Source organism: Schistocerca cancellata, chromosome 3, assembly GCF_023864275.1.
Source record: "Schistocerca cancellata isolate TAMUIC-IGC-003103 chromosome 3, iqSchCanc2.1, whole genome shotgun sequence".
Classification (NCBI taxonomy): domain Eukaryota; kingdom Metazoa; phylum Arthropoda; class Insecta; order Orthoptera; family Acrididae; genus Schistocerca; species Schistocerca cancellata.
The window spans coordinates 814,878,053-814,898,664 of record NC_064628.1 but is presented as its reverse complement, the minus strand read 5'-3'; the positions used below and the strand labels follow the sequence as shown (position 1 = coordinate 814,898,664).

Genomic DNA, 20,612 nt, shown 5'->3' with positions numbered 1-20,612 from the left:
AAATGTCTAAACATCTAACTTTTACATTGCTCACTGATGTCTTCCTTCTCTGTCCTATCATCCTGTTTACTACTGCTGCCTGGGTTAGGCTTAATAGTGGCAAAATGACCAGGGGTCTGCCTGTGAGCGAGGGCTGATCACAATGTCTCACCTCGCCTACACATTTTGAATTCCTCTACATAGGTCCTTCTTACATAGATTTTAAGACAGAATGTAGCCTATTCTTTCCCCTTTATATTTCAGAAAACATCAACTCGACTTAACCATAACCTCAAATGTCTCAAGTTAAATGAACTGCTTTAATCTGTGCGCATGTACAGTTATAAACTTTTTGTTCATTAATTGGAGTACTACATTTGGTCTATGAACCCTTACAATATGAAAAGGTCCTCTCCATGGTCTTGTTAACTTCTTTGACTGCCCTCTTCTCACACTTTTGTCATGTAATAATACTTTGTCTCCTGTCTTGAACAGGATCATAATATTCCTTTTTCTTCTTGTACATTCCTCATTGAAACACCTTGCCATCTGACACATCCAGCACATTCCTCCTTTAATTTGTTATGTTATGTAAGCATAGTAGTTGTGTTGTACTTTGGTCAGAGCTGACTGTAGGATCCCAGGTATGTTGCATATTCTCCCAAAAAATAAATCAAATAAAGTGAACCCAGTTGATGAATGCAGCATGGTGTTCTATACAAAAATGGCAAAATGCATCCATTCATCTGTCTTCCTGCCTTGATCCCACACAATAGGATAAATATTTAGTTAGCGATTGATGTATTCTTTCAAGTGCTCTGTTTGTTTGCGGATGGTACACACAATACTGAATCTTCTCAATCTCCAGTACACAAACTCTCTTTAAGATATCGCTTAGGAAGTTTGTTCTGTGGTCACTCAATAACACTGACGATACTATGTATCTGTTAATTATTCTCCTTACTAAGACTCGTGCTACTGTGTCATTATCCTGACGTGCTGTAAGCTCTGCTACAATGAATTTCATTAGGGCATCCAGAAATGTTAGGATGTGTCTCTTCCCCTTCTCTATTATCTGAAATGGTCCAACTATGTTGATACCACAAAGAGTAATCTTGTTCTTCTGATAACTTTTGCAACTCTGAATATACTCTCCTATGTCTTTATTCATATCCCCACATGATCTATATCTTTTAATACAGTCATACATGCAGCTGATTCCACAGTGTCCACCTATTGGCCAATTGTGAAATTGCTTCATAATAGCTCACTTCTCATCTTCACTAATCGCTGGTTGCAGATCACTTCGTTCTTCTTTGTCGATCCATTCCACATTCCTAATGACTACATTTAGGTCTTCTGGTAACTGTGACAATCTATCTGCTACTGTGTTTTATGATCCCTTTTTGTATATTATCTCAGGGACTTATTCTGCCAGTTTAATCCTGAATTTCATTAATCTCGAGGATGGATCACTTATATGTGCCAATCATTTCAAGGGTTTGTGATCAGTACATGCACAGAATTTTCTGCTGTACATGTAATGTTGGTAGTGCTCCTCTCCCCACTCAATAGCTAAGAACTCTCACTCAATCATACTACACCTACGCTCGGCGCACTTCAGCATTCTGGATGCAAAGGTTACTGGCAAACTCTGTCTGAATTTTCCTTGATTCAATAAGGCATTGATCGACTGCTTGCTAGCTTCTTTTGTAATTATGAACTGCTTCATAAAATCAGGATATTGTATGATCACAGGAGAGGGGAGGCTATCTACTTTGTCTTTCAATTCCAGGATAACTGCTTCCTGCTGAGTCAACTACTCACAGTTTGCTCCTGTTTTCAATGACTGATGTAACAGTTTCACTACCCAACTGAAATCCTTGACAAAATGACATGATCCATAGAAAGCTCTTTAATTGTTTCATAGCACTAGGTCTTGGATATGTTTTTAGCATGCCCACCTTCTGTGGATCAGGTTTTAATCCTTGTGTTGTAATTATGTGGGCCAGGTAAGTTACTTCTTTCTGTAAGAACTCACACTTACCAACCAGCAATTTTAAATGATGTAATCAGAACCTCCCAAATGCTTCTCCAAGTCTCACATTACACTCTTGTAACATAGCTCCAAACATGACTCTATCATCTAAATATACAAACATCTTGTGTTCCTAAAGGCTGGTTAGTACCGTATTCATCAGTGTCTGAAAAGTGGATCCACCATCTACTACGCCCTTTGGTAACCTTTTGTATTTATAATGCCCTTCTGGAATAAAGAAGGCTGTTTTCTCTCTATCATCTGCATTCAACAGTATCTGGTTGTAAGCCAATGCACAGTCTAAAGTGGTGAAGTACTCGGTGTTTCCTACAGTCTCTAAAATCTCATCAGTATGGGATAACTAATGCAGATATAATTTAATCTCTGGTAGTCCGCAACTGTTTTCCACTTTCACCATCCAGAAGCATCCATCTTTTTCGGAATCATCAATAAAGGGAAATTCCACCTATTTGAGCTCAGTGTAATGATATTCTCCTTAATATCACACCTATCCCATTACGAAGGTCTTCCTTTCGCATCTCTGGTGGTAGATATTTGCCATTGTTCCTTGTGCTTGTGGTTTCTATTTAATTTCATGCTTCAACATCTCAGTGTACATGAATCTATCTCCAGGCAGATGAAATACAACATGGTATGCAATACACAAGTCAATAATATAGGTCCTTTCTTCTTAGATTCATTTCCTTTAGTCTGCTTACAACCTTGTCTCTTGGTCCACTGAAACTATTATACTATGTATGTAGCATTCATTGCCTTCTCCTATGTCAGGCACTGCTTCTATCCTTCCTTTGCAACGTCCCAATATGACTTCTTCTTCTTCTCTGGTATTCGAAATATTCGTGGCACAAGTGATTCTCTGCAGAGAAGTCAACAAGGCTGCAGGCAAATATACTTCTGTTTGCAACTCTTGTTTCTCCAGATCTGTATTCTGGACTTTAATTCTTAAAATCTTTTCTTCTCATAGATCCACTCATGTAACATTGCAAAGACACCCTTTCCTTTCTGCCTATTGCTCATCTTTGTTTCTTGTCTCCCTTAGATGAGGCATCTTATCTAGGATGACCATATGTCCGGATTAATCCGGACATGTCCTCCTTTTTAGCTCTTTGTCCGGGGTCCGGGTGGATTTTTACACTGTCCGGTTTTTTCGCAAAGTTGAACATAATACAGTTAAATTTACAATTCGTCCCGTTCTATTGCTGCTTTCTTAAATACTTTAACTATTGGCACAGCAGTCGTGATAAACACGCACGAAGGCGATGTTAGTAGGTGGCATTAGGATCGTCGATGTTATCGTTGATCGAACTATAAACGAATGCAAATATCAAATATTTAAAATTTTCGTTTCGTATCTTCGCTTTGCTTCCTGTAGTGCACGTGTGATTGGTGAGTGTAATTTTTAACTGAGTGAGTTACGTAAAATATTTGGCTATGCCTAAACGAAAGTGTACATTTTCTGATGTCCTTTCCTGCAAATATCCGGCTTTCAAGAAAGGGAGAAATGAATTTGAAGCAGAATGTAAGATATGTGGAGCTGGAACATACTTCTCAGTGGCCAATAAAGGTAAGAAATAACTCGACAGATTGACTGTCATGGTTTTATTTCATTGTTTCATAGCCATTCAATTTATTTGTATTCAGAAGGTTAAAGTGCAGTTTACATGTTGTCAGCTGCTGCTTGAATTGTAGATGTTGGTAGCGGTGCGTCGAATGAAGGGAGGTGAATGGGCTTACGTTTTTCGGTTTGTAAACAATTCCGTGTTGTTGACATAACAAAACAATTGGCGCCACACTGTCACCACAATCGATGTTTTAATTTTTCTTATATTGCTCAGTTAACCACCACCTGACCATCAGCAACAATTAACTACTAGTTTTACTGGTAATTCCCGGCAGTCACGGGACTTGTCCAAAGCTGACGAGTGGTATCCTCATTTGCAGTTGACCCGTTGGATGTATCCTCTTTTTTCTTCCTTTGTCCTCCTTTTTGAAGCTGTTTGTCCTTTTTAAACAATTGCATCTGGTCACCCTAATCTGATCACTTTTCATCCCTTTTAGTTCCTCGCTTTGCAGGTCTCTCTTCTCTCTTGGCTCTTAAGTCCGATTCTACCCGAATTTGGCTCCTGTTCCACCCATAACCTTACCAGCCTGCCATTGACCCATAGCATCTTTGTTGCATATTCCATGATTACTCTTAAACCCTTACAGAAATCTCTGACTAAATTCCTTCATACCGGGCATCCAACTCATCCTCCACTATATGAAACTTGTATTCCATGCACACACCTTTATCTGTCCTCAGTGTTAACATCGTGGCTCCGCATGTCCCTATTACTTCTTTAGTGATCCCTTTAAGTTTTATGTTTTTCGTAGGACTTACTGCCTATCGTACCCTCCAATGCTAATTCCTTTATTATGCTCACTCGAGTGGCACTATCTACAATGAAACTTGTGGTTCCTGCACTTCCCGGCACACATCTTATGTTTACAAAATCATTCCTGCCCTTGCAGCCTACTGACTACAGCTTTTTGGCACAGGTTGACTGCACACTCATGTTGTTCTTTTGTTTCCTTGTTTCTGAGTCTTTGTATTCACTACCCTAGAATCAGTACTACACCATCAAGCTAAGTGTCCTGGTTGTTTACAAACATAACATATCATGAGTCTTGCCTGATCACATGCCCCTGGATTGCACTGATGACACACCATTGGCCGCTATCTTCTGTTTACCCTGTGATGACCTTCACATAGTGTTTCCTTTATTCTTCTCGGTAGTTTTGGAGAATAAGGTGCTTGTTTCTCTGATCAACTCAGCTGCATGGTGTCTATTTTTCTGATGTGTTTCTCCATTGTGCAGTTGCTTGCATGATAGCCTCTCTTGCACCTGAAATAGTGATCTCTCGGTTGACTGGATTCACTGAACCTTCCTTTACAAGACACGATGGATGTTTCTTGTGCTACCTCTAAATCCTCTTCTCTTCCTCTCACCACTGTTTTATGACTCTCATGTTTGTTTCACTGTATGAAGACTGCCTGTACAAGTTTCCCAATTAGATCATGGCTAACCAGAATGTCTGATGCCCTAATCACAGCCTACATGACTCCTTGAAATTGGTGTTGCAACTTGTCTCGCACTTTTGGCCATACTTTTGGTCCTTTTATGTCTACCAGAGAACAATAAAAACACATGGTAATCCTATGTCTGTTTTGACTCATAGTTCTCCAGTAAAATTCCCTTCATATTTGCTCCAGCTGTTGTCAAATCATATACGAGTAGTGAAGTTCAAGTTGCATCCACGAACCTAGTTTTAACAAATTTTAATAGCCTACTATGACTATGACTCAGCATTAGTTTAAATACAAGTGCTTGTCCACAAATACCCTACATTCATTTTTAATTCTGTCAAAAGTTCTCGGGACTAAGTTAAATGTTTTAGACAAGACTATATGCAGACCAAGTTTCTCACTACATTCCAGAATCCTATTACTTTTTTTTTTTCTTTTTTCTCCCCCACAACTGTGGACCTCATTTCCATACTATGCTGCATTTCTCAGTCAGGTAGCAGTGCTCTGTTCACATTTCATACAGATGTGAGGTTGAATTCAGTGTGATCAGCACACATGTGCCACTGATTCACGTGTCAGTGTTCTCAAACTCAGCTCTCATAACTGCTGCAAAGGTGTTCTGTCTTGTTTACTGTTGTAGGCTGCTGGATGCTGTCTCATAATTCTTCGACATGGGAGGATGACTTCTCCTCCTTCTTCTTCCTTGCTTCTCTATTGCCCACACTAAATAGGACTGCTCTGCCTGGGCACCCTATCCGGTCCACCTCGAAAGCTCAATCTGGTTCATCCTAAAACAGGGCTAGCTACTTCTCCTGACGTAAAAATCTATCTTCTGTACTCTAAGGCATCTTACTTTTTAGTAAACATGTGCAGCTATATACCAAAGTCAATACACTAAATTTGACACCTGTTTTATATGTTGTAACCTGAAGAGGATCACAACATACTTTAGAAGCTCACACTGAGATCAGATGTGACTTGTAAGTTTGAGGACACCTATTTCTTAGTACACAAGTACTTGTGTACAGGAGTGAAACAGCAATTGAGTCAAGGTGAGATTTTTCGTGTCTCTTTGATTGGAGACACTACATGAAGACTTGGATGTCAGGCTAAAGGAGGTAGATATGGTGTGATAGTGAAATGAGACTCTTGGTTGGTTTACTGGTCTGCTTTTCATTTTTCCTTTATAGGTTAGCAATGAACAAGCAGAAGTGCACAAAGTTAATTGAGCCTGACTACTCACTTACAATTTATCTATTTTCGGCTTGTTCATATGAGACTGCTGTCGTTGACTGGAACCCTTGTACTCTGCTGAATTCTAACTCGTTTTGAACTTGAAGGCCTCTATGTATGGCAAAAAGACTGTTTGCTTACAGATGATACATGACTTCATCACTTTTTAACACCAATTTGCAATCAGGGTGTGTGGAATCAGCAAATTCTCAATGTGTGCAACCTCTTAACAGGCTAATGAAAGCAGCCTACACTTTACATTTCTACCTGAGTTATCAGGCTTACAGCTAACATTCATTCTTAGATGATTTTCCTCTTTTTCTCTAGCAACTTTTCATGATTTGGTCATTACAGTGAGAATGAAACACATAGCAGTGTTGATAATTTTTTTAAAGCTGTACAAACTGAGAAAAACAACTCTGAACCAAAGGCAAACACAGATAAATGTAATGTGCATGGTTTCAGGCAAATACTGTTGGTTTAATAAATGCTCAGCCAATAAAACTACATAAAATGTCTGGTACATTCAGTTTGTTACATGCTTCTAATGAATGTTACATGTTACTCTTGTTTGCATAGGTTATCATTACTTCGGAAACAAATGTGACCAGTGTAACAGTAAAACAGGACCAGATCACCTGTATGTGACATGTTTCTGTAGATAAAAAGTAATTTTGTAATTAAAAATGATATTCATTAGTTTATCAATCGGATTCCTTTTGAATCTATACCAAACCACTTTGCTTAAGAATCTGTGTTATGTTTATAGAAATCTTTATTACCTATTCCACTTTTCATTTGTTCCTACACTTTCTTTCTTCTTTTGTACTCTTAAGTACTCTTACCACAAGTTCAATTGCACCATTTATCCTTGGAAGGATTTTCATACACACTTTTTTACTGCGCCATTTTTTTCTGAACATGAGTCTAACAACAGATTTGTTGGCTTATTGAATATTTCTGAGGACTCTTCCTTCCCTCACTTATCTCAATAGTCAACTCTTTAGAGCCCTATCAAATGTGAATCCTGTTTTCTGTCACATGACACAATGATGTACATGCTACTATGCAAACACTGTTTTTTTTTCTGAAATACTTACAAACACACAGTACATTCTCAACTGAAGCACAGTTTCTGAAAGCAGGCAGTAATGTGAACACATTTTTCTTAAACTAGATGACTAAGAAATGATGCATTAAGCATGAGAGACTTCTTTCCACATGAGTGCACCTAATTACAACAATAATATTCCATTTTCAATTCTCACAACACGAGAATACCTTAACAATATCAAGAGAGGAAAAAAATACAACTATACTTTCAAGTATGAGATTGTATGCTCATCTCACACACCTCTCCTGGATCATTGAACCACATTTCTGGGTGCAAACGATATGGATGTAGCCTCTTTCTTTCTAGTTCTTCCATTGTGCAATCTTCTTCATCTACATCTACATCTACATCTACATTTATACTCCGCAAGCCACCCAACGGTGTGTGGCGGAGGGCACTTTACGTGCCACTGTCATTACCTCCCTTTCCTGTTCCAGTCGCGTATGGTTCGCGGGAAGAACGACTGTCTGAAAGCCTCTGTGCGCGCTCTAATCTCTCTAATTTTACATTCGTGATCTCCTCGGGAGGTATAAGTAGGGGGAAGCAATATATTCGATACCTCATCCAGAAACGCACCCTCTCGAAACCTGGCGAGCAAGCTACACCGCGAAGCAGAGCGCCTCTCTTGCAGAGTCCGCCACTTGAGTTTGTTAAACATCTGCGTAACGCTATCACGGTTACCAAATAACCCTGTGACGAAACGCGCCGCTCTTCTTTGAATCTTCTCTATCTCCTCCGTCAACCCGATCTGGTACGGATCCCACACTGATGAGCAATACTCAAGTATAGGTCGAACGAGTGTTTTGTAAGCCACCTCCTTTGTTGATGGACTACATTTTCTAAGGACTCTCCCAATGAATCTCAACCTGGTACCCGCCTTACCAACAATTAATTTTATATGATCATTCCACTTCAAATCGTTCCGCACGCATACTCCCAGATATTTTACAGAAGTAACTGCTACCAGTGTTTGTTCCGCTATCATATAATCATACAATAAAGGATCCTTCTTTCTATGTATTCGCAATACATTACATTTGTCTATGTTAAGGGTCAGTTGCCACTCCCTGCACCAAGTGCCTATCCGCTGCAGATCTTCCTGCATTTCGCTACAATTTTCTAATGCTGCAACTTCTCTGTATACTACAGCATCATCCGCGAAAAGCCGCATGGAACTTCCGACACTATCTACTAGGTCATTTATATATATTGTGAAAAGCAATGGTCCCATAACACTCCCCTGTGGCACACCAGAGGTTACTTTAACGTCTGTAGACGTCTCTCCGTTGATAACAACATGCTGCGTTCTGTTTGCTAAAAACTCTTCAATCCAGCCACACAGCTGGTCTGATATTCCGTAGGCTCTTACTTTGTTTATCAGGCGACAGTGCGGAACTGTATCGAACGCCTTCCGGAAGTCAAGAAAAATAGCATCTACCTGGGAGCCTGTATCTAATATTTTCTGGGTCTCATGAACAAATAAAGCAAGTTGGGTCTCACACGATCGCTGTTTCCGGAATCCATGTTGATTCCTACATAGTAGATTCTGAGTTTCCAAAAACGACATGATATTCGAGCAAAAAACATGTTCTAAAATTCTACAACAGATCGACGTCAGAGATATAGGTCTATAGTTTTGCGCATCTGCTCGACGACCCTTCTTGAAGACTGGGACTACCTGTGCTCTTTTCCAATCATTTGGAACCTTCCGTTCCTCTAGAGACTTGCGGTACACGGCTGTTAGAAGAGGGGCAAGTTCTTCCGCGTACTCTGTGTAGAATCGAATTGGTATCCCGTCAGGTCCAGTGGACTTTCCTCTGTTGAGTGATTCCAGTTGCTTTTCTATTCCTTGGACATTTATTTCGATGTCAGCCATTTTTTCGTTTGTGCGAGGATTTAGAGAAGGAACTGCAGTGCGGTCTTCCTCTGTGAAACAGCTTTGGAAAAAGGTGTTTAGTATTTCAGCTTTACGCTTGTCATCCTCTGTTTCAATGCCATCATCATCCCGGAGTGTCTGGATATGCTGTTTCGAGCCACTTACTGATTTAACGTAAGACCAGAACTTCCTAGGATTTTCTGTCAAGTCGGTACATAGAATTTTACTTTCGAATTCACCGAACGCTTCACGCATAGCCCTCCTTACGCTAACTTTGACATCGTTTAGCTTCTGTTTGTCTGAGAGGTTTTGGCTGCGTTTAAACTTGCAGTGAAGCTCTCTTTGCTTTCGCAGTAGTTTCCTAACTTTGTTGTTGTACCACGGTGGGTTTTTCCCGTCCCTCACAGTTTTACTCGGCACGTACCTGTCTAAAACGCATTTTACGATTGCCTTGAACTTTTTCCATAAACACTCAACATTGTCAGTGTCGGAACAGAAATTTTCGTTTTGATCTGTTAGGTAGTCTGAAATCTGCCTTCTATTACTCTTGCTAAACAGATAAACCTTCCGCCCTTTTTTTATATTCCTATTAACTTCCAAATTCAGGGATGCTGCAACGGCCTTATGATCACTGATTCCCTCTTCTGCACTTACAGAGTCGAAAAGTTCGGGTCTGTTTGTTACCAGTAGGTCCAAGATGTTATCTCCACGAGTCGGTTCTCTGTTTAATTGCTCGAGGTAATTTTCGGATAGTGCACTCAGTATAATGTCACTCGATGCTCTGTCCCTACCACCCGTCCTAAACATCTGAGTGTCCCAGTCTATATCTGGTAAATTGAAATCTCCACCTAAGACTATAACATGCTGAGAAAATTTATGTGAAATGTATTCCAAATTTTCTCTCAGTTGTTCTGCCACTAATGCTGCTGAGTCGGGGGGTCGGTAAAAGGAGCCAATTATTAACCTAGCTCGGTTGTTGAGTGTAACCTCCACCCATAATAATTCACAGGAACTATCCACTTCTACTTCACTACAGGATAAACTACTACTAACAGCGACGAACACTCCACCACCGGTTGCATGCAATCTATCCTTTCTAAACACCGTCTGTACCTTTGTAAAAATTTCGGCAGAATTTATCTCTGGCTTCAGCCAGCTTTCTGTACCTATAACGATTTCAGCTTCAGTGCTTTCTATCAGCGCTTGAAGTTCCGGTACTTTACCAACGCAGCTTCGACAGTTTACAACTACAATACCGATTGCTGCTTGGTCCCCGCATGTTCTGACTTTGCCCCGCACCCGTTGAGGCTGTTGCCCTTTCTGTACTTGCCCGAGGCCATCTAACCTAAAAAACCGCCCAGCCCACGCCACACTTTCTTCACTAGAACTGCAACTTGAGTCACGTATTTCAGCTGAAATGACATAAAGGCCACATATAAAGAGAACAGTTTAAAGATGAGGTCAAAAGATGCTGTACTTTTAGGATCCATAACATGAAGGAAGTAAAATCATGTTTATTAGCAACTAAGATATGAACCAATTTTTTATATCTTAGAGCAATGGGCAATAGCAAGAATACATCAAAACACATCAGCAAGTAGTGTCAGTCATCATGTATTGTGCCAATTCCAGCTTTCAGACTATGAGTCACTAATGTCAGACTTAAAGTCAAAAGTACCTCAATTTAAAGCCATTTTGACTGTTAATTGACTGTGACAGTTTCAAAAATATGGAAAAGTTTTTCAGAGAGTGATATTTAGTTTCATTTTAAAGCATCTTCAGTAGTCTCTGTAACAATATGGTTCTTCCTCCAATTGTATTTGCTACGAACAGTTCTCATACTCTGAATTACAGCCATAAACAGTATTAAACTGATATCAGTACTCGTAGTTTTTTTTTTACTACTTAATTTTTAAAGTAGTTCTACACATGTGTGTTAACATTTTTGTACAGAGCACTCCCACTGACATGAAAGATATTTACATATATGTGGTGCATCTTCTTTTGGTCATGTCCCAAGAAGACACACCATTTTGATCCAGCAGCCACTACGAATTAAAGACACAAAGGAATTACAGACCTTGGCTGCAAACCCTAGAACACTTCCCATCAGCTCAAAATTCTCACCTTATCCACACACTACTAATGTAGTGCCTCTTGCCCATTATCCTCATTACTCATGGCATTTTGCTGATTCCTGTAAAGAGTTTGAGCCTGGTGGGCATCGCTACTGAAGAGATCATGGCCCATCCTCACCGTCATCTGTTCTTTCGGACGTTCTTTTTGACCCAGCACCCACTACGAATTCTGTCTGAATGTCTGTTCTTTTGGATATTTTTTTTTTTTTTGTGGTTTTAGGGCGCAAAACTGCTAAGGTCATTAGCGCCCAGCCCGTGACTTAAGACAGTAAAAAACCGAATTTTAAAACCAGCAGCAATGGGAACAAAGTCAGAAAATTTGAGAAACTAAAAATAGAAGAATGCTTAAAAATCCACTACAGAAAGGGGGTGATTGTCCCCAAAAAAGGGTTCAAATGACTGACGCCATTTCACTGTCACTAATAAACTGGAGAACGCGGTCGGCGGAGCGCGTGTCATCTGCTAAAATCGACGATAGATCAGGCGATAGCTGTAGACGGGAGCGTAACGGATTAAAATAGGGGCATTCAATTAAAAGGTGTCTTACCGTCCACAGCTGAGAGTAGTGGGGACAGAGTGGGGGAGGATCGCCGCTTAAAAGATGTCGATGGCTAAAACGACAGTGCCCTATCCGGAGTCTAGCTAAAATTACCTCCTCCCGACGACGCGTTCGGGAGGAAGAGGTCCAAGCGCAAGGAAGGGCTTTCACTTCCCGCAATTTATTACAGGGAAGTGCCGACCAATGCGCATGCCATAAATGAGCAACTTGGCGACATAAACCGCTCCGTAGATCGGTGAAGGGAAGCGACCGAATTGCTGGCCGAGGAAGAGAGACTGCGGCCTTGGCCGCTATATCAGCCGCCTCATTCCCACAGATACCAGCGTGTCCCGGGAGCCAGAGGAACGCCACCGAGACGCCCCTCAGGTGGAGCAAGCGCAGACAGTCCTGAATCCGGTGGACCAGAGGGTGCACAGGGTAAAGAGCTTGGAGACTGAGGAGAGAGCTGAGAGAATCGGAGCAGATTACGTACTGTATCCGCTGATGGCGGCGGATGTAGTGGACAGCCTGGAGAACAGCGTAAAGCTCCGCAGTATAAACCGAACACTGGTCGGGAAGCCGAAATTGATTTGGGGTGTCGCCAACAATATAAGCACTCCCTACACCTAACGATGTTTTCGAGCCGTCGGTGTAAATAAATGTGGCCTCCGTCATTGCTGCACATAGAGCAGCAAATGCCCGACGATAAACAAGTGTAGGGGTACCATCCTTGGGAAATTGACAAAGGTCACGGAGCAGGCAGATCCGGGGACGGAGCCAAGGCGGTGCTGTACCCCAAGTTGTCCAGAAGGTTTTAGGAAAGCGGAAGGAAAGAGAATGGAGCAGTTGACGGAAGCGGACTCCCGGGGGTAGTAGGGAAGAGGAGCGGCCTGCATACCCTACATCAAAGGAGGCGTCGAAAAAAAGGTCATGGGCTGGATTAGTAGGCATGGAAGACAGATGGCTAGCATAACGACTCAGGAGTACTGCCCGCCGATTGGACAGCGGAGGTTCAGCAGTCTCAGCATAAAGGCTTTCCACAGGGCTAGTGTAAAAAGCTCCAGACACTAAACGTAATCCACGGTGGTGGATAGAGTCGAGACGACGAAGAATAGACGGCCGAGCAGAGGAGTAGACTATGCTTCCATAATCCAATTTCGAGCGCACTAAGGCGCGATAGAGGCGGAGAAGGACCACTCGGTCCGCTCCCCAGGAGGTACCATTCAGGACACGGAGGGTGTTAAGCGATCGCAGACAGCGAGCCGAAAGATAGGAAACGTGGGAGGACCAGCTTAGTTTTCTGTCAAACATAAGACCCAAGAATTTAGCGACGTCTGAAAACGGAAGGTTGACAGGACCTAGATGTAAGGAGGGCGGAAGAAACTCCTTACGTCGCCAAAAATTGACACAAACGGTCTTACTGGGTGAGAAACGGAAGCCAGTTTCGATGCTCCACGAGTGGAGGCGATCGAGACATCTTTGAAGACGTCGTTCAAGAAGGCTGGTCCGTTGAGAGCTGTAGTAGATCGCAAAATCGTCCACAAAGAGGGAGCCCGAGACATCAGGCGGGAGACATTCCATAATTGGATTTATGGCGATGGCAAACAGTACAACACTCAGCACGGATCCCTGGGGTACCCCGTTTTCTTGGGAGAAAGTACGGGAGAGAGTAGTGTTCACCCGCACCCTAAAAGTGCGCTCTGCCATAAATTCGCGAAGAAAAAGGGGCAGCCGGCCTCGAAAGCCCCAAGAGAACAGTGTGCGGAGGATGCCTGTCCTCCAACAGGTATCGTATGCTTTCTCCAGATCAAAAAATATTGCTACCGTTTGGCGTTTCCGGAGAAAATTGTTCATGATATAAGTGGAGAGAGCAACAAGATGGTCAACGGCAGAACGATGCTTCCGAAATCCGCATTGGGCTGGTGTTAAAAGACTGCGGGATTCTAGCCACCAAGCTAAACGGTAATTCACCATACGCTCCAAAACCTTACAGACACTACTCGTGAGAGAAATGGGGCGATAGCTAGAGGGGAGATGTTTGTCCTTTCCAGGTTTCGGAACGGGAACGACAATAGCTTCCCGCCACCGTTTGGGAAAGGTACTGTCAGTCCAAATTCGATTATAAAGGCGAAGGAGGTAACGCAGACTAGGGGTTGATAAATGCAGCAACATTTGGACATGGATACCATCCGGTCCCGGGGCGGAGGAGCGAGAAGATGAGAGGGCATGTTGGAGTTCCCACATGGAGAAAACAGTATTGTAGCTTTCGTGATTTTGAGAGGAGAAAGCAAGAGGTCGCACTTCCGCTGCACGTTTCTTCGGGAGAAACGCTGGCGGGTAATTTGAAGAGCTCGAAATCTCAGCAAAGTGCTGACCCAACGAGTTAGAAATTGCGACGGGGTCCACTAAGGTATCATGCGCGACAGTGAGCCCAGCGACCGGGGAGAAACTAGGCGCGCCTGAGAACCGTCGAAGCCGACTCCAAACTTCCGAGGAGGGAGTGAAGGTGTTAAATGAGCTAATAAAGAATTTCCAGCTTGCCTTCTTGCTATCGCGGATGACGCGACGGCATCGCGCACGGAGCTGCTTATAGCGGATACAGTTGGCCAAAGTAGGATGGTGACGGAAAATGCGAAGAGCACGTCGCCGCTCACGTATTGCAGCACGGCATGCCTCGTTCCACCAAGGAACTGGGGGGCGCCGGGGCAATTCGGAGGTGCGTGGTATTGAACGTTCCGCAGCTGTAAGGATAACGTCGGTAATATGTGTGACCTCATCGTCGACGCTGGGAAAGCGACGGTCATCGAATGTCGCGAGAGACGAAAAAAGTGTCCAATCGGCTTGGGCAAACTTCCAGCGTCGCGGGCGCATATATGGCAGTTGAGGCTGCAGTCTGAGGACACATGGAAAGTGGTCACTCGAGTGTGTATCATCAAGGGCGAACCATTCGAAGCGCCGAGCTAGCGGAACAGTACCGACCACAAGGTCCAAATGAGATAAGGTTGTCGTGGAGGCAGACAAAAATGTGGGGACCCCAGTGTTGAGGCAAACTAGATCCACTTGGTGGAAGACGTCTAGCAATATGGAGCCACGTGGACAAGGATGTGGAGATCCCCAAAGCGGGTGGTGGGCATTGAAGTCCCCAACCAACAAATAGGGGGGTGGAAGCTGACCAAGAAGATGAAGGAGATCAGCTCGTGCCATTGGTGTGGATAATGGAATGTATACAGTACAAAGAGAGAACGTGTATCCAGAAAGGGAAAGACGGACGGCGACAGCTTGGAAGGAACTGTTTAAGGGGATTGGGTGATAATGGAGAGTATCATGGAGAAGAATCATGAGTCCTCCATGGGCTGGAGTGCCTTCAACAGAGGGGAGGTTATATCGGACGGACTGAAAGTGAGGGAGAACAAAGCGGTCATGGGGACGCAGCTTTGTTTCCTGAAGACAGAAGATGACCGGCGAGTAGGAGCGTAAGAGGACCGACAATTCATCCCGATTGGCTCGAATGCCGCGGATATTCCAGTGGATAATGGACATGGGGTGAAAGGAAAATGGAGGAATGTGACCAAAGTTGCTGTCAACTCAAAGACTGCTCGGAGCTAGCAACCGACAGCATGGAATGGCATTCAGCCGAAGGCAGAAGATCCTGATCCATAGGTTGGTCAGGAGCAGTCCCTGCCACCAGCGATCGGCCGGTTGACCGGCCACCAGCAGTGCGCCTCGGCGACACAGAAGATGGGCGAGGGCGATTTCCGCCAGGTGGTGCTGTAGAGGGGGCACGCCTTGGCGGAGAAGGAGAGGAACTGGGTTTCTTTGTAGCCTTCTTGGAAGAATGTGGTTTAGATGAAGAAGGAACCGATGGTTGTGAAGGTGCGGTACGTAAAAACTCTTCACGAGTATGCTCTTTTTTCGAAGACTTGGCGTCCGACTTTTGGGCTCGAGATGTAGCAGAACCCGACGAAGGGTGAGCCACAGAGTGGGCAGGCGAAAGTGGTGAGGTTGAACGAGCGATCTTTGCGCTGGCCGATCTGACGACCGTGGTACTAAAGGTGAGGTCGCAAGTCTGCGTGGCCGCCTCCTTTGTTGGCCGAGGAGAAGCAAGGACAGTGCTGTATTTTCCTGTCTGAGGCACGGTGGGCTTGCGACTGGCGAATAATTTTCGAGCAGCAAAGGTCGACACCTTTTCCTTCACCCTTATTTCCTGGATGAGCTTCTCGTCCTTAAAAACGGGGCAATCTCGAGAGGAAGCAGCGCGGTCACCCATACAGTTGATGCAGCGAGGGGATGGAGGTGGACAAGCACCCTCATGGGCATCCTTGCCACACGTAACACATTTGGCTGGATTGGAACAGGACTGGCTGGTGTGATTGAACCGCTGACATCGATAGCAACGCGTAGGGTTTGGGACGTAAGGGCGAACGGAAATTATCTCATAGCCTGCTTTGATTTTCGATGGGAGTTGAACTGTGTCAAATGTCAAGAAGACAGTGCGGGTTGGAATGATGTTCGTGTCAACCCGTTTCATTACTCTATGAACTGCCGTTACGCCCTGGTCAGACAGATAGTGCTGAATTTCTTCGTCAGACAATCCATCGAGGGAGCGTGTATAAACGACTCCACGCGAGGAATTTAAGGTACGGTGCGGTTCCACCCGGACAGGGAAGGTGTGGAGCAGAGAAGTACGCAGCAATTTTTGTGCCTGGAGGGCACTGTGTGTTTCTAACAACAGGGTGCCATTCCGTAATCTGGAACAAGACTTTACAGGACCTGCTATTGCGTCGACACCTTTCTGAATAATGAAAGGGTTGACCGTGGAGAAGTCGTGACCTTCATCAGACCGAGAAACAACAAGGAACTGTGGCAACGATGGAAGAATCGTCTGTGGCTGAGACTCAGTATACTTACGTTTGTGAGCAGACTTAGTGGAAGGTGAGGAAACCATTGCGGAAGAATCCCCCATGATTACCGGCGTCTCCGATGGCGCGCTCCTCCCTTGTGGGGGCCCTCTCTGAGGGCACTCCCGCCTTAGGTGATTGTTCACACCTCAGGTCACACCTCCCGACAAACGGACGGAGGGACCAATCGGCATTTTCGGAAGGTATCAGCTCGGGTAATCACCCCTCCCTGGGCCTGGCCGTTACCAGGGGGTACGTACGTGTCCTACCTGTCTACCCGGGGCGGGGAATTACGCGTTACCCCGTCACCGGCTACGCACGAAGGGCGTGGGTCGGCCTTCAGACACGCACAGGGAGGAAGAAAGAGAAAGGGAAAGGAAGGAAGAGAGGTCTCAAACGCCGCAGCGGAGAAAAGGGAAAGAGAAGAGGTAAGGAAAAGAGAAGGACAAAGGAAGGAAGAAGACAGAGAAGGACAAAGGAAGGAAGAAGACATAAAAGCAAGGAAGGCAAAGAATGCAGTACATTTACGAGCGTCCGTCTCCGGACGTAGGCACAAACCATACTCCCAGATGGGGAGAAAGGGAAGGAAAGAGCCAGAGGTGAGGGGAGGAGGGGCGAAGATAGGGATGGGGAAGGATGCGGAATGGGAAGGTATGCAGCCCGGAAAGGAAGGAAGGCCACTTTAGCTCGGGGTCCCGTGCTCGCTACGCACGTATCCACAAAAGAGTTGTGGACCCCCTGGGGGGGGTTCTTTTGGATATGTTCAAACAGCAAATGATCTCTTCAGTGTGTATGCACACCAAGCTTGCACTCTTATGGAAATTGGCGAAGTGCCATGAGTAATGAGTATAACAGGCAAAGGGCACTACATTAGTAGTCTGTGGATAAGTTGAGAATTTGGGTCTGGTGGGAAGAGTGCTAGGGTAGGCCGTGCAGTTGCAATTCGATTGTGTCTGGATGGCTTAGTGGTCACAGCACCTCCCTAATAAGCAAGAGACCCGGGTTCAAATCCCAAACTGGAACAAATTTTTAACTTTCCTCATTGATTGAAATCACTGCCCACTTGCAGCCAATATCTGTAATTCCTTTGTGTATAAATACATTTACGTTTCACACTATATTAAGTCCTTTTCCATCTGATGTACTTCATTTTGATATTGCAGGATGCAACTGTCCTATCTTATGTTGGCAGTGGTAGTGTCTGCTATTGTTCTTTGTGCGTTTTTATTTTTCGACTGGTGTGTGTGTGTGTGTGTGTGTGTGTGTGTGTGTGTGAGAGAGAGAGAGAAAGAGAGAGAGAGAGAGAGAGAGAGAGAGAGAGAGAGAGAGAGCATGTGGAGGGGGTGGGAGGTGGCTATTCATGGGCATTTATACTACAAATGTCACTGACACCTATTTCAGAGCCAGCCATTTACAATTTTAACTAACAGTTTACTGTATGTCCATGTTTAAGCTCTAGTTCTTTTTTAATTACATTTAAACTTTATCCTGATTTAGTTCATATAGAATGTTACATATCATATCACTGGCATTGTAGCACACCAGTGTAAACAGTCGTTACAGTTACCATTGCCTAGTGGCAAAGCCACCTCAGCTGTTTGTATTGCAGCTGTAAGTGCAGTATGCTAATGAAGGGCTTCCATCCCCAGCAATAAGTGTTTATTACAATTTTATCATGTTTCTATATCATATGATGATGTCAATCAAGGCTATAAATTTTTATGTGTGTCCTTTATTAACTTCAAGAAGAAATGGCCGTTAGTTAATTTATCATACTGCTCTTACTCATAAACATGCACATTCTATTTTAGCTCAATCTGTGTTCCTAATGACTGATACCAGTTACTGAATAAAACAAATATTTACAATCCTAGATTGTTTTGCCTCAAATGGCTCTGAATACTATGGGACTTAACAGCTGAGGTCACCTGTCCCCTAGAACTTAGAACTACTTAAACCTAACCAACCTAAGGACATCACACACATCCATGCCCGAGGCAGGATTCGAACCTGCGACCATAGCGGTCGCGCGGTTCCAGACTGAAGCGCTTAGATTGTTTTGATATCTACATATTGTCAAATCAGGAATTTATAAAGTAGCTTTCAATCATTGCAAGAAATATATAGTCCTCAAATGGGCAGAAATTCTACAACCAGTTTTGAAGAATACATTGACTGTTTCAAACTTGATGAAGCTAAGACAGTAGTTATAGCGAAGCATATAAATGAAATAGGACACAATGTTGCAACAGACAATAATCTTGAAGTACTGCATACTTTAAAGACGAACTGGAAAATGGACATCTAGGAGGAAATGGAAATATGCATCCATGGCCAGAAGTGGAAAACAAGACCGTAAACAAAATTACAGGTTTCAAGAACTCACATTTCTTCACCAACTTCTGTTCAACACCATTAAAACAAAAAATATGTAACAATTAAGAACATATTATATGAATTTGGGTTCCAAAAGCAAAATCCTCTTAATTCTTTAAAACAATTTTTATGCTGTGATTTTTTGCATAAAATTGTCACATTCTCTCTTATTGTAATATATTTCACCAACGAACATCGGAGACATGACAACAAGATGTATAGAAAACACTGCAAGTGATTGATAATACCAGGATCTCCACATCTGTGATACACCTGGGGTATCTCTCTCTCTCTCTCTCTCTCTCTCTCTCTCTCTCTCTCTCGCCCCCCCCTCCTCCCCCCCTCTCTTTGTGTGCATGTATGGGTGGGGGCTTACAGTAGTTCACAAATTCTGGGTAAAGCCAACCCAGTTGCTGTATTTAAGAATTTGCTCTCTGTACTCAGTTTTGGTACTGGAACTTGGCACTCAGTTTGATTTACTTGCTGTGTTTATTGACTCTGCCATTACATTTAACTTATTTTGTGTTCCACTGGCACGTATTTCTGACTGCTTTAATTCAGAAGTGATTCTTCCCAGTTTACAAGTACATAGCGTTTCTAAGTTAGTGATGATAAGCAGTTTACTGGTCATGATTAAAATCCTTATTTTCCTTTGTTCTCATAATACCTCAACAGCAGTGTCTCTCTCTCTCACTCTCTCTCTCTCTCTCTCTCTCTCTCTCTCTCTCTCTCTCTCTCTCTCTCTGTGTGTGTGTGTGTGTGTGTGTGTGTTTTCTCCATTTGTAAGTCATGCTTTGTAACTAATATTCTAGTCCTATTTATTTCTATACTGTACATAAATCTTTCTTATTACTACAACATCAACACAAAAAAAAACTTACACTTGTGCTTGGCCAAGCGCAGCCTCTTTTTCCGCGGTGGTGGTTCATAAGGTGGCTGAGACTCTCTCACTTTTTGTGCCCTCTTCACAATCTCATCTTCAAATTTGTCACACAAGGCTGTCAGTTTTGGAGTGGCTCTCATAACTTTTACATTACTAGGGAAAAAAAGGCAAAAAGAAGAAACCAAAAATTTTAGTTACATGAATAAATGAATTCAGCACCATTAAAAAAAAGGGTCCATTACAAGTGTAAAAACAGCAATGAAGAGTTGTATAGACATTGATGGACTTTTGTATACAGCAAGAAGTCAGAGCTAAGCAAAAACAAAAATGAACAAGAAAATACCACTTTCATGCAGGAGATATATAATAACACCATTCAGAACACATTAACCAATGACGGATCTCTTATCTCTTGCTAAGAATTAATCAAACTTAACATCTGGCCAATTTG

At 43.3% G+C, this 20,612-nt stretch overlaps 1 protein-coding gene across 2 annotated transcripts in view; it reads right to left on the bottom strand.

Moving 5' to 3' along the window:
• The window catches only part of LOC126175876 (ribonuclease 3), a 251,452-nt gene that overhangs the window by 220,045 nt on the left and 10,795 nt on the right, over positions 1-20,612 (bottom strand). Inside the window, exons 3-6 of one of the 2 annotated variants that reach the window (XM_049922913.1) lie at positions 20,160-20,314; positions 10,700-10,740; positions 9,131-9,137; positions 7,693-7,784 (exon numbers count right to left, since the gene is read on the bottom strand). In XM_049922913.1, coding sequence (XP_049778870.1) covers positions 7,693-7,784; positions 9,131-9,137; positions 10,700-10,740; positions 20,160-20,314 — 295 coding nt within the window. Of the gene's footprint in view, positions 1-7,692; positions 7,785-9,130; positions 9,138-10,699; positions 10,741-20,159; positions 20,315-20,612 lie in introns of those variants that run through there. The other variant, XM_049922911.1, reaches the window with a different exon arrangement.